We start from the raw sequence: 13528 nt of genomic DNA, 5'->3' as shown, positions 1-13528 counted from the left end.
GCTTCATCTTTATGCTTCAGAAGTCCTATCCAACACATCCTGGAAAATTCATCAATGAAAAATATAAAGTACTCTTCTCTTCAAGGTGAATCTTTCCTTGATGGACCACATAAATTAGTATAGACAAGTTCAAGTGGCTTACTAGTTGATCCTTCCTTCTCAGGGAAGTGAGTTCTAGTTTTCTTACCAAACTGACATGATTTGCATATTGTATTGTCTGGAATTCTGATGTTAGGAAGATCACGAGTAGACTGATATTTGCATGCTTTCCTTATCTAAGGGAAGCTTAGATGCCCCAATATTCTGTGCCATAGCTAGTGTTCATCATTTTTGCTTAGATAGCATTGTTGTTGTCCTCCCTTGAGTATGTATAAATTATTTGGAGTTCTTATGCCTTTGATCACTATTTCTCCTGTATCAAGCTCATGAGCAATACATCCATTTGATCGAAATACTACCTCATTTCCTTGATCACACATTTGACTAACACTCAATAGATTATGCTTTAAGCCATCAACATACATAACATTTCCAGCTTTGACCTTTTCTTTTAAAAGAATAGAGCCTTTACCTTTTATGAGAGCAGGGGTGTCATTTCCAAATGAGACCTTCCTTTCCTTTTCTAAGGCACTATATGGCTAAAGTTTTTCTTTATCACCTGTCATATGTTTTGAGCATCCACCGTCGATGTACCACTGATTTTCTTGTCCTTCCACATATAAGGATATACCACATCTTTCGGGTTGCGGTTCTTTCTTTCTCCATGTCTTGGGACCCAATGAAGCTTGCTCCTTCTGAGATGTTTGCCGAAACTGACTCCTGCATTCAGAATCTTCATGACCGAAGTTGTTACAAATAGAGAATTCTATTTCATTTTCAAGAGCAGAAAAGTTATTGTAGGTCCTCTTCATGATCCCAGTCACATTCCTTTGATTTTGTGATTCTCTAGTCATGATGGTCTTGTAGGCAACACATTGAGCAGCTTTTTGTCCAAATTTATGACATGAGAAACATTGGCCATTAAAGAAATTCCTGCGATTATCAAAACTATCGGCCAGGTGATTGTAGTTTCCATTGACATTTATTCTTAAGGCAAATTGAAAAGTATTTACCTGCAGTTGGTTGTAGCTTCTATTCATCCTTGAAGTAGAGTGACCCCAATTTACTTGGTGATCTACTTTATGCCTTTGTTGACGATTTTCAACCTGTTCACTTCTCCTTGCTGCATCAAGATAACTTTTGGAGGTGGATGGCTTATGTGCTTGAGATGCTTCTTTAGTATATCCAAGATCTATCTTGATTAGAGGAGAACGATGCACTTTGATAATCTCATTTAAAGTTTTAGATCCTTTAGCGAATCTAAGATTAAGAGCTTTTGTTTTCTCAATATCTTTTCTAAGTCCCACAATTTCACATTCTAACTTTTCATTGTGTTTTTCCCTTTCAGCAAGTTGGAATGTCAGGGTATCTTTTATCATACTCTTTTCTTCTAAATAGATTTTAAGTTTAGAAATTTCTTCATAGAGATCATCTTCATCTATAACATCCAAGAATCATCATCTTCAAAAGCCATCAAAAGTCTATAATAATTACCATCTTCATCTTCATCATTATTTGAAACTCCATCGTTGTCTTCATGTGTATAATAACTCTTCTTACGTTCTGTTTTCTGTTCCATTTAACTGGTTCCTTACCTTTATCAAGCTTATATTTATGAGGACATTTGGCTGGATAGTGACCAACTCTTCCACAAGCAAAGCATTTGAAAGGTAGCTTACCTTTGAATCTTCCAGAACCTCGTTGAAGGTTCTTGACAAAGTTTGATTCTTCCTCTCCTTCTGACGTATGCCCTGACTCATTGTAACCTTTTCCTAAAGCTTTGAATGCAACTTCTCTCATGTCAGATGGACCCCCTTTTCCCATTTCGAAAGCACTTAGGATTCCATGCAGCTGTGACATAGTAATACTCTAAAGATTCTACTTTTCTTCTATGGCGGAAACCTTTAATTCAAACTTAGAAGACAAGGATCTTAGTACCTTCTCAACTAAAGTAACTTCTTTTATTTCTTCACCCAAATTTTTCGTGTGATTAACAATCTCCTCTATGTGTAGGAAATAATTAGCTACATGTTCATCATTGTGCATTTTGAGAGTTTCATATTCAATTCTGAGAGATTGTAGTTTTGCACGTTTTACCTAATCATCTCCTTCATAGCTTAAAATGATCTTGTCCCATATTTCTTTGGCAGTTTTGAGCTGCATAAATTTGATGAATTTTGATTGTGATAGACTCCCCAATAGAGTATTGACAACCTTTGCATTTGTTTCATACTGCTTTTTACCTGTTGTATCTGTAGGAGTTGCTACTAGAAATGTGTATCCTCCTTCCACGATATCCCAAACTTCTGTTCCAAGAGATTGAAGATAGGCTGTAGTTCTTACCTTCTAATAGACGAAGTTGGTCCCATCGAAGATTGGTGGCCTGATGGATGCCTCTTTTTCATAGTTGCTTATGATGATAGATCTTCCTTCAAGCGATCAAGCTTCTTCTGAATGACCTGCTCTAATTCCAATTGTTGGAAATAATACTAGGGGGGTGAATCAGTATTAGAAATTTAATAATTTTTCATTTCCATAAACATATTGATATACGCTACTTTTGTTAATTCAACCTGCATATATACGCAACTGTGTTTATAGAAAACTGTGTATATCTTACAGACTTATAACTTAGTTAGATGACCTTAATCTGTGTATCAAAACCATAAAACAATATTCAAGTGCAGTAAACACTACAGGTAATCACACACATGAACACAAGATATAAGGTAGAAACCCAATGTGGGTGAAAACCACCTGCTGCAATTTGTCTCCACCTTCTTTCAATTAGAAACTTATTTTTACAATATTTTTGTACTGGTGCAGTCTTATACTAGTATGCAGGCTTCTACCTGCAGAAGGCTACAACCTTCTCTCATTCTCCAACTTCTCCTAGAAGGGAGCTACAACCCCCTTAGCTCTTGTATTAGCTGATGTACTAGTACGTAGGTGCTGACCTACAAAACGCTACAACTTTCTCTTTTCTTCCAGGGACCACGTTTCATAAATTTTCAGACTGGATCCATCAATAACATCAATCAAACATCAAATATATCTGCGTCAACCAATCTCCTTTACACCAACCAAAAACTGAATCAAACACTTACTTCTCTGAATATTGTAACCAAAATACAGTAACAGTAACCAGAAACCAATCCTAAACCCAGAACACTGTAGTAATAAACAGATGTAGCTAACACATATTTTATGAGACGCACGCTACTTCAACATGTAGAACCTACATGCATATGCTGCTATATTAAGGCAAACATATGTATACGATGTTTTGACTTACCAAAATAGCGTGTATACGCGCCTTTTCTATGTTGAACCTGCATACAGATCTATAAAAGATAATTTACCCTTTTTAATTATTCAGACATTAGTTATACCTAGATCATCATATTTATAGATCAAGTCATGTTCCAAATATAACAGATCAAAATCACACAAAGATACTTCTCTTCAAGCCTTGATATCTTTACCCATCAATAGAACTTATCCTTCTTCTAGCGCTCAGGTTCCTCCTCGATTCAGATCTAGCTATGCACCATAACCCAATGACCAGTATTCTAGATCTTGCTCATCATAAGATATTCAATTCTTGAATGCCTTTTCCTAATGATCTCCTTCCCCTTTTATAGTCTTAGGCTTCACTCAATACCATGGTCCAAAACCTCTTAGAACCAATACCTGGGTTCAACACTTCAAACGAGATACCATGGTCCAAAACCATAGGTCCAAATACCAAGGACCAAAACCAAGTTTTCCAAACTGTACACGCTTTTCTGTGCATGAAAGTGCATGTATATGCATACACGCCTTTTAGTCTGTGAATCCACATGTATACGCGGCTTGGTCAATGAGAACCTATGTATACCTCCTTTTCTTTTATTCTAAGAGCCTGTAGGCCTAAATTGTCATTTGAGTCATTTGCCAAGTGAGTTTCCATCAAGGACAATACCTATGCCATAGTGCCAATCCTATGGCATAATGCCAACACTGAGCTCTAAGAGGCTTGAAGTTTTAATATACCTGATATGCATTGTTAACTGATTCGATGCCCCTCTATCTCTTAATCGTTTGATTCCATAAAGACAAGCATGGCCTGGAGGTTTTTCCTCCTTCTGACAGAGGAATAACAATTTTCAGATATTTTGACTACTTGTTGCACTGTTTGGGAGTTCTCCTATGCCAGAGAGGCTCCATGATGATTATATTGTTTTATGGATGAGTTGCGCTATCTATTGATGCTTTTTGGCCTTTGTTCCATAGTGGAAAGGGTCTACATGCCTTTGTTTTCTCATTAAACTGCGAACTGTGACTATTTCTGTTATAAACAGAAAGCAAAACCATACTGAGAAATCCCGCCATTCTCTATCATTTTCTAACTTTAAAAAGTCCTAAAAAATGTTTTATATCCTATCGGGTCCACCCTTGTTTCCATCAAGTCGCAAAGAAGCTTGCCTTGCGTATTTTCCTTGTTTTGTGAAATATGCGAAAACATTGAAAAATGCATGAAAAATGCTTTGGGCGATCTTATCGCATATTGAAAACCCAACTTCCCTTTGTATTTAATTTAGACAACGAAAATACACCAACCATCATTGAAAATGACCCTCCGCGGACTTGAAATTTTATATGATATCATTCCCGAATCGTTTTGGGTCCTAGCGTTATCACTATCAGCGATGCGAGGCTCCCTTTGTAATTTTCATTATATAACAAAAATATACCAAAATACATTTAAAATTGCATGGGCTCGGATCTCATACTATATGAATTCCCAACTAAAATGTCGTCAGGTCCAGCTCTTCAGGTCGCTCATATGTATGTGTGGAGGCCTCGCCCCATGGTATTATGTTGATGCGATACAGTGATGCGACCCGATCGCAATCGTAGATCACTCAATATCCGAGCCCCTTTATATATATATATATATATATATATATATATATATATATATATATATATAATCAAGCATATGTTCCCCGCAGATGCAACCTGCTGATCCGATCATCGGTGATCAATGATCGGCAGTGTCATGAGGCTGCCTTTAAACTGTCCCCTCTGCTTGGCCGATCGCGACTAGCCGCCTAGATCTGGGCGGTTGATCGGCTAGGTCTAACGATGGCTGTGCAATGCCCAATTTAAGCCTGCAATAATGCTTTTTCATGGTTTTAGAGTGCTTTGAGCCTCTCGATAGTGCATTTCTGCCCTTCCAAGGGCTTTCCTCTTGTGCCGATTTTGATCATTAGATGATCTTTGAGCCAAAATTGAAAATGTCAAGGGCATTAATGGATCCATAGGCATGTTTCTAAACAAATTTGGAGACTTCAAGAGCCTATATGGATCCATTTGTGGGCCTTTTGCCAGCAAGGCTAACATTGGCTCCTTCTGGGGATGAAATCCTCCCTATGAGGTTTCAAGGATCTCAGATCAATGCCTTTCCTGTAAAACAAAAGTTAAATCTTCCTTCTAGTGTTCCATTGGGAATGGATTCTTTTTAGCATAAACATAAAAACTGAAAGAAAAACATATTTACAATACCAAGGATTTAAGGCCTTAAATGAAATAGAGTTTCAAGAATTGCCCATTTACTGGGCTACCAAAAGTATCTTCTCCTTCTAGATTGTGCAGGATGAATGTATTTTTGTGCTAAACTTGAGCGATGACAAAAGGACCTGTCCACAAGGATTCAAGCTTGCCATGATTACCTCTATTTTCCCTAAATGCATACCATTTAAGCACCCAATCACCAACTTGGAAATTGTCCACTTTTGCCTTCCTGTCAAAGGTTTCTTTGGTTGCCTTCTGATGAGCCTTTGATTTCTCAACCAGCTACTCTCTTATCTAATATAGTTCAACCAGGTTATTCATTCATCTTACCATATCATTCTCTTCATCTTGTTCTTATTGCAACAACTTAGCCATAGGGAGAATGAGATGGATGCAGAAAACAACATCAGCACCATAGACCCGTTTGAATGGAGAATTCCCAATGGAATTTTTGATGGTAACTCTATCAGCCCATAGTGCAAACTTCAACTTGGAATCCCAACTCTTTTTGTTTTCCTCTAACAACTTTTTTATTACCCTTACTAGACTTTTGTTAGATGATTATGATAGGCCATTGCCTTGAGGATAATATGAGGTAGAATGCACCACTTGAATGCCCATGGATTCAGTCACATCCATCAATTATTTTACCTTGAAATCCACTGCATTATCAGTGACTAGTATGGTTGGGCAACCAAATCTAGTGAAAATATTCTCATTCAATAATTTTATGATAACCTGATGATTGGAATTCTTAATGGGCATAGCCTCAATCCACTTGGTGAAATAATCGATGCTACTGAAATCCATTTGTGTTGGCCACTGGAATGTGGGTTGATCTCACCTATAAATTCTAAGCCCCACTGCTGGAAAGGACCATTGACATGTACTGGCTTTAGGCGCAGAGATTTTAGATGTTGTCTTCCCGCAAACCTTTGACACTTGTCACAAGATTTTACAAAAGAAAACACATCAGAAAGCAGAGTAGGCCAATAATATCCAGCCCTCGATATTTTGTGAGTTGTGGTTTTCCAATAATGATGCCCTCTACAAATGCTAGAATGGAACTGGTGTATGACTTCTACTGATTGTTATTTATCTAGACATCTCAAGAGGATTCCTGATGGATCTTTCCAATAGAGAATATTTTTACTAATGCAAAATTTGGCTGACCTGAGTTTAATGGCACGAGATTGACTTGAACTAACCCCAAGAGGGACTTCTAGCTTTTGCAAAAAATAAACTATGTTGTAATACCATTCACATGTGGCTAGATTTTCAGCCAAAGACTGATTCTGCTTTTGCTCTTCTACTGTTTTCTTTGTTTGTTCATTATCTGAATTTAGACCTATGCAATTTATATCTAACAAGCTGCAATTTTCTTTAGCCATAAGCTTAGCCAAGCCCTGGGATTTGACAAGCTTAGTGGTTTTCACCTCTATGTCAAATTCTATGAATTTTACAATCCATTTTGCCCTCTTTCCATCAATATCTGGCTGAGTTAAGATATATTTTTCTGAGGCTGAAGGTACATATGAAATTACTTTGGAATGCGGAATATAAATTTTGAATTATTTCAAAGATTTAGTGAGAGCATAAGCTTGTTTTTCAATAAGTTCATACCTTAATTCAACATCCCTTAGAGTTTTTTTGAAAAAGGCCACGGGGTGCTCTATGCCTTCATCATTTTTCCGCAACAAACTGTTGCAAGTGTATCATAAGAGGAAAAAGAGAAGATGCAAAAAACCTTAGTGTAATATGGGCTAATTAGAGTGGGAGCTTCCATGATAGCTTCTTGAAGCAGCTGCCCATTTTATTTCTTATCCTTTCTTTAGCATGGAAGTGATATCTTTACTAGCTCTGCAAAGTGTGGAATGAACCTCCTTACAAAGTTAATCTTACCCAGGAAGGATTGGATGTCCTTTTTCAACCTTGGGATGGACAATGTTTGAATGGATTGAACCCTTGTTGGATCAATCTTCACACCTTCAGCAGAAACAATATGTCCCATAAGTTTGCCTTCTTCTAGAGCAAATTGTGACTTCTTTGGGTTCACTGAGATTCCAAACTGTCTGCACTTTAGGAAGACCTTTAAATGTTGTAAATGGTCTTTGTGGCTACTGGAGAAGACTGTTATGTCATCCAGATAAATAAGGACAAACTTGTCCTTCTCTCCCACAAAAGCTATGTCCATGGCCCTCTGAAAAGTAGCCCCAGCATTCATCAGTTTGAAAGGCATCTTTGAGTACATGAAAGTGCCCCAAGGAGTGGTGAAGGCGGTGTTTTCCTTATCTTCAGGGTGTACAACTATTTGATTGTAACCTGAAAATTCATCTAAGAAAGATATGACTCTAGCCCCAAAATTATTTGCAGCAAGTGTTCCATCTTGGACACGATATGGTTATCTTTTTTAGAGCACTTGTTCAGATTTCAGAAGTTGACACAAAGCCTGATTTCTCCATTTTTCTTTCTTACCACCAGAAGGTTGGCTATCCACTTTGAATACCTTAGGGGGACTATGATTTTGGCATCCAAAAACTTCTTGATTTCTTTCTCAATCAAAGGGAATAAGAGAGGGCTATTAGGTCTTAATTTTTGCTTAAAAGGTATGGTGTTCTTTTCTAGTGGGATCTTATGTTGAATGATGTTTGCATCATAGGTTTTAAAAATTGATGTATTCCTAGGCAAAAATGTCAGTGAATTGCTTCATGAGGGTGCAATACTCGGAATTCTGGGCAGAGGACAAATGCATGGACAAATTTATGTTTTTTGGATGGGCTAGGCTGCCTATATTATGTTTACAGACAACAGACTCATTCTCTGTTTTGGCCGCATTATAGGGCATGCCATTATGATCAAAAAGCCTCTCTAGAGGCACCAATCTTTTGGTATGTGATTTTTGGGCAATTGGATGATGATTCTTTGGCCAATTTTTCTTTTCAGCTTGGACTGGACGCATTCTTCCATGGTTTTGTTTTCCTGATAGATGCGTGTTTCAAAAAATTCCCCAATGACTTGCAAAAACCTGTTAATTTCCTCATCGTCTTCAAAACCCTCCAATATTTGATATTGTCAGGCAAAGACGATCTGCATTTTACTTGAACTTCATATGTCAATTTAGGAGGCAGAGGAGGAATAAACATGCTAGAAGAGACAACAAAGGAGTCCGCAAGTTGGTTCTTCATTTTTGGAATATAAGAAATGTTGAAATTATTGAAAGAGTCATTGAGCCTCCATACCTCATCTCTATATGCCTTCAGCCTTGGATTCTTAACTTGGAAAGTTTTATTTACCTGCTGAATAGTGAGGTTTGCATCCCCAAACACTTTCAGGCCTTCGACACCCATTTCTTTAGTAGCACTCAAGCCCATAATCAAATATTCATACTCTATGATGTTGTTTGTGACCTAAAAGGTCATTTTGAAAGATAAATGAATATATTCCTATGTTGTGGACATAAGGACTACGCCTACCCCTACAGCTTCTTTAGAGAAAGCCCCATCAAAAAACATATCCCAAATCTGTGGATTTTCTTCCTCTGCGATATGGAAAACTGGTTTCTTGAGCTATGTGGAGGCCAACTGAGATTCTTCAAAATTAAGAATGCATGCTCCAAAATCAGTGTCAACAACGTAAATGGGATGATTAATGGGATTCTTCTCATCGTTGATGATATAAACCAATTGTGCCTCTCTATATAATCTCTAGCTCTCACCTTCGAAAACTGGGACAATAGCATAAGATAGATCATTTTGTGATGATCCACCTAGTCTCTTGATCCAGCCTTTAGAAAGTAACACGCCAAACTTTAGGGGTACATCTGCTACCACAATATCCATCATCATGCTTTTCATGGGCAGATGAGACAAAGTTATGGCTAGGTCTTTGATTAATCCCAGACATTTCACTTTTCTTGAGTCAAAAGAGAATAGGTCATGATAAGGTTTGGTAATGTCCAGACCCAGCTCATCCATGACAACCTTGGGAATTAGATTATGGCTAGCTCTAGTGTCTAGAAGGTAGTTTTGAAGGACTTTATCATGAATAGTCAGAGAGATAGAATGATGGGGATCTGTCTTCACAATTTTCAATCATTGGGTTGAGAATAACAACTGGCTTGTCATCTTGGAGATTCACACAGTCAGTGGAGGCTTGGATGGCTTTAGGCTCAAGGGCCTCAAGGATGGATCTTTTGAAGGACTCATTCTTTAGTAGTTCAATCAAAGGCATAGGTATTCTTAGGTTCTAAATTTCTGATTGAAAATTAAAAGGAGAAGGGGACTTTTCAAGACCTCTTACCTCATGAGCTGGAGCATTGAGGTTAATGGGATTAACTGATGGTTTCTTGTTCTTATTAGATGGTTGTACTATAGGGACAACAACTCTTTGGACAGGATTTTCCTTGGCATTATTTACCTTTGACCTCAGACCATATCTTTTTTGACCTACAGTTTGTAGAGCAGCTTCACCATCCCATTCTTGGTTAATCTGGTCATTGAATAATGAAATTTCATAGGCAGCTGAGGTAAAAAAGGAGGCATTACCTTTTTCTTCCAGACAATGGATCTCATTCTCTTCTTCAAACTGCTCTTCTTCCATGACTGTATTTTGAAAAGGAGCCCTCACCCTTTGGTCTTCATTAGTATCTTTGTTTCTTTGCAAAATTTGCAACTGCTCATTAGTTCTTTTATATGGATTTGGATTTGGATTTCTAAGAAAAGGTATTAGGATCTATCCATTTCCCCGGGTGCTGCTCAACCTTTAGTTTGGAGATTTCAGAGGCTAATGACTCTATCATTTTGGTCATTTTATCTATCTTAGGATTAGAGGATGATGAAGACTCGCCCCTATGTCTTCTTCAATCAAGATTTCCCTTGAGCTTCTCTGTAGCCATGATGTTTGATTCCACTTCCAAGGTTGCATCCTGCATGTTAGCCAAAGTAGCACATATCCTTTCCCTCAACAGTAGGCAGAAGTCAGAATCAAAAGAACTGGCATAGGTGAGTTTAGCAGAGGTAGTAGTGGGTTTTACTTCAGCTGGTATCTCGTCGTACATACAGTTAAAACTCTTATTAAAATCAGATAGCAACTCACCATTTTCTCTCCTTAAGTTGTCAAAATCAGTGTGGCAGTAGAGGAGATCCTTCTTATCCCTCCCAATTCTTTAGGAATGCATCATCTAAAGCTTCAATATCTGCTATAGATCTTGGGGTTAGTTCTCTGAACCATTTTCTAGCTTCTCCATCTAGGCTTTCGACAAAGAGTCTTATCCACACATCATCTTCACTAACATCGAGATTATTAACATAGCTATAAAATGACTCAAGATGTTTTCAGCAGCAACACCTTCAGTACCAGTGAACTTAAGCCTATATTTCTAATATTCTCTAGTAGGCATGGCATTCAAAGGAGTGGGCAGTATTAGGGGTCCATACCTAGCAGCTATAATTCTTTCCATTTTGGTAGGTGCTTATGGACCTGCCATAGCTGTGGTGGCTAAAATAGTACTGGTAGTCTGAATGATAGAGGGCTGAGGAGTGACTAACAGGATTAAAGGAGTATGATGAATAGGAGGTGAGGTTTCCTTTGGGCTTAAAGAAAAAGGAGAACCTAAAGAATAAGAAGCTTTATGAATCTCTGAGATTTTTTCTTCACTGTTAGTATTAGATGCTATACTCTCAACATGTTTTTGTTATATTACAAGCCTTTCTTGAAGAGATATAGAATATTGTTTAGGTTTACCTAATCCTGATGCTCCTTTCTGTGATACCTTTCTCTCTTTGACGATTTTTTCTCAGGGTCAAGTATTGGGTCAACTTGTAGCTTTTGAGGATTTCTTTGAATATGCCACACAAACTGAGCCAGACTTATGAAGTGGAGTTGCCAAGAGGTTCAGCCTCCAGTAGAGTCGCCAGATAGATGATTATAACCAAAAATGTGCCCAGACTTTGTCTATCATCAAAGCTGGATCTATGTCGTTTCCTAGGGAAGCTGAGCTTCAGTTTCCTCTCCCCATTAGCGGCGCCAATTATGTTATCACTCCAAGAAACTCTCCTAGGTTGCAGCTTGGAGATGCTTGGTAACATGTAATCTTCAATATTGTTCTAAGAACTATTGGAATGGATGATGGGTTGGATCAAGTCAAATGACCATTTCAGCTCTATTCCCACTCAAGGCATGCATGAACACCCTAAACAACACAAGACTTTAAACCAATAATGCTCAATAATTTGTATATTTAATGGATAAATGGAGAATACTGACTATATCAATAGATTCCATACATAAACATAAATGAATGACTAGCTATAGGTAGTAAAAGAGGATACTGACTATATTGGTAGATGCATATATGACCACATATGAATGGTTAGCCACAGGCAGTAAAGAAGCTTGCAAGTCTAAGTTATCAAGGCATAGATAAGATAATAGTTATCTGGCCTTAGACACAAAGGAAACATGAAAAAATTGTTCGAGTGCAAGCATAGAACAGTAAAGAGCATGGATTTTGAACATATGATGGCAAAAGAAGTTTGTATTTCTAGAATAAAGATGAAGAGCTTGAAGGAACAAAGTAACAATAGTCTCTAGAAGTTGAACCTCTATTACATCTTGTCTTCATCTATTTATAACTTATTTACAATGCTCCCGAGCTCTAAGAGGCTCGGAGTTTTAATCTGCCTGATATGAATTATTAATTGATTTGATGCCCCTCTGTCTCTTAACTATTTGATTCCCTAAAGACTAGCATGGATTGGAGGTTTTTCCTCCTTCTAATAGCGGAATAACAACTTTCAGATATTTTGGCTGCTTGTTGCACTATATGGGAGTTCTCCTGTGCTAGTGAGGCTCCATGATGATTCTGTTGTTTGATGGATGAGCTACATTGTCTATTGATACTTTCAGGCCTCTGTCCCTATCTCTCGGTCTCTGCTGGGCAGTGGAGAGGGTCTACTTGCCTTTGTTTTCTCATTAAACTACGAATTGTGATTGTTTTTGTTATAAACAAAAAGCACAACCATACTGATAAATCTCTCCATTCTATGTCCTTTTCGGACTTCAAAAAGTCCTCAAAAATGGTTTATATCCTCTTTGGTCCGCCCTTATTGCCATGGAAAGTCGCAAAGAAGCCTGCCCTACATATTTTCCTTGTTTTGTGAAGTATGCGAAAACACTACAAATGCATGAAAAATGCTTTGGGCGGAATTCAAATTTCATATATTCCACTTCCCAGACCATTTCGGGTCCGAGTCTTATTGCATATTACAAACCCAGCTTCCCTTTGTATTTCGTTTATACAACGAAAATTCACCAAAAGCCATTGAAAATAGCCCTCCACAAACTTGAAATTTTATATGATATCGTTCCCGAATCCTTTCGGGTCTGGGCTTTATCGCTATCGGTGGTGCCAAGCTCCCTTTGTAATTTTCGTTATATAATGAAAATATACCAAAATAAATTTAAAACTACATGGGCGTGGATCTCAAACTATATGAATTCCCAACTATAAGTCCATCAGGTCTGGCTCTTCGGGTGTCCCACACATATGTGCGGAGGCCCCACCCCATGGTATTATGCGGATGCGATACAACGATGTGATCCGATTGCAATCGTTGATCGCTCAATGCCTGAGCCCCTTTACACACACACACACACACACACACACACACACACACACACACACACACATAGATATATAGAATATGTTCCCACTGATGCGACCCGTCGATCCGATCATCGACGACCATTGATCGGCGGTGTCATGAGCCCACCTTTAAACTGTCCCCTCTGCTTGGCTGATTTCGATTAGCCACCTAGATCTGGGCCATTGATTGGCCACATCTAATAGTGGTTGTGCAATGCCCAATTT

General features: G+C 38.1%; 1 protein-coding gene across 1 annotated transcript in view; it reads right to left on the bottom strand.

The window, feature by feature from the left end:
- Positions 1–9005, bottom strand: part of LOC149210566 (uncharacterized) — a 56217-nt gene extending 47212 nt beyond the window's left edge. Inside the window, exon 1 of the mRNA XM_089399000.1 lies at positions 8898–9005. Coding sequence (XP_089255126.1) covers positions 8898–9005 — 108 coding nt within the window. The remainder of the gene's footprint in view (positions 1–8897) is intronic.
- Between the last annotated feature and the right edge of the window lie 4523 nt (positions 9006–13528).

Source organism: Pinus tabuliformis, chromosome 1_2 (genome assembly GCF_031772625.1).
Source record: "Pinus tabuliformis cultivar Carrire ecotype Pingquan chromosome 1_2, CPIR1, whole genome shotgun sequence".
In the NCBI taxonomy this organism is placed as follows: domain Eukaryota; kingdom Viridiplantae; phylum Streptophyta; class Pinopsida; order Pinales; family Pinaceae; genus Pinus; species Pinus tabuliformis.
The sequence above is the reverse complement of the archived record's forward strand: the minus strand, read 5'-3'. Positions and strand labels throughout refer to the sequence as shown.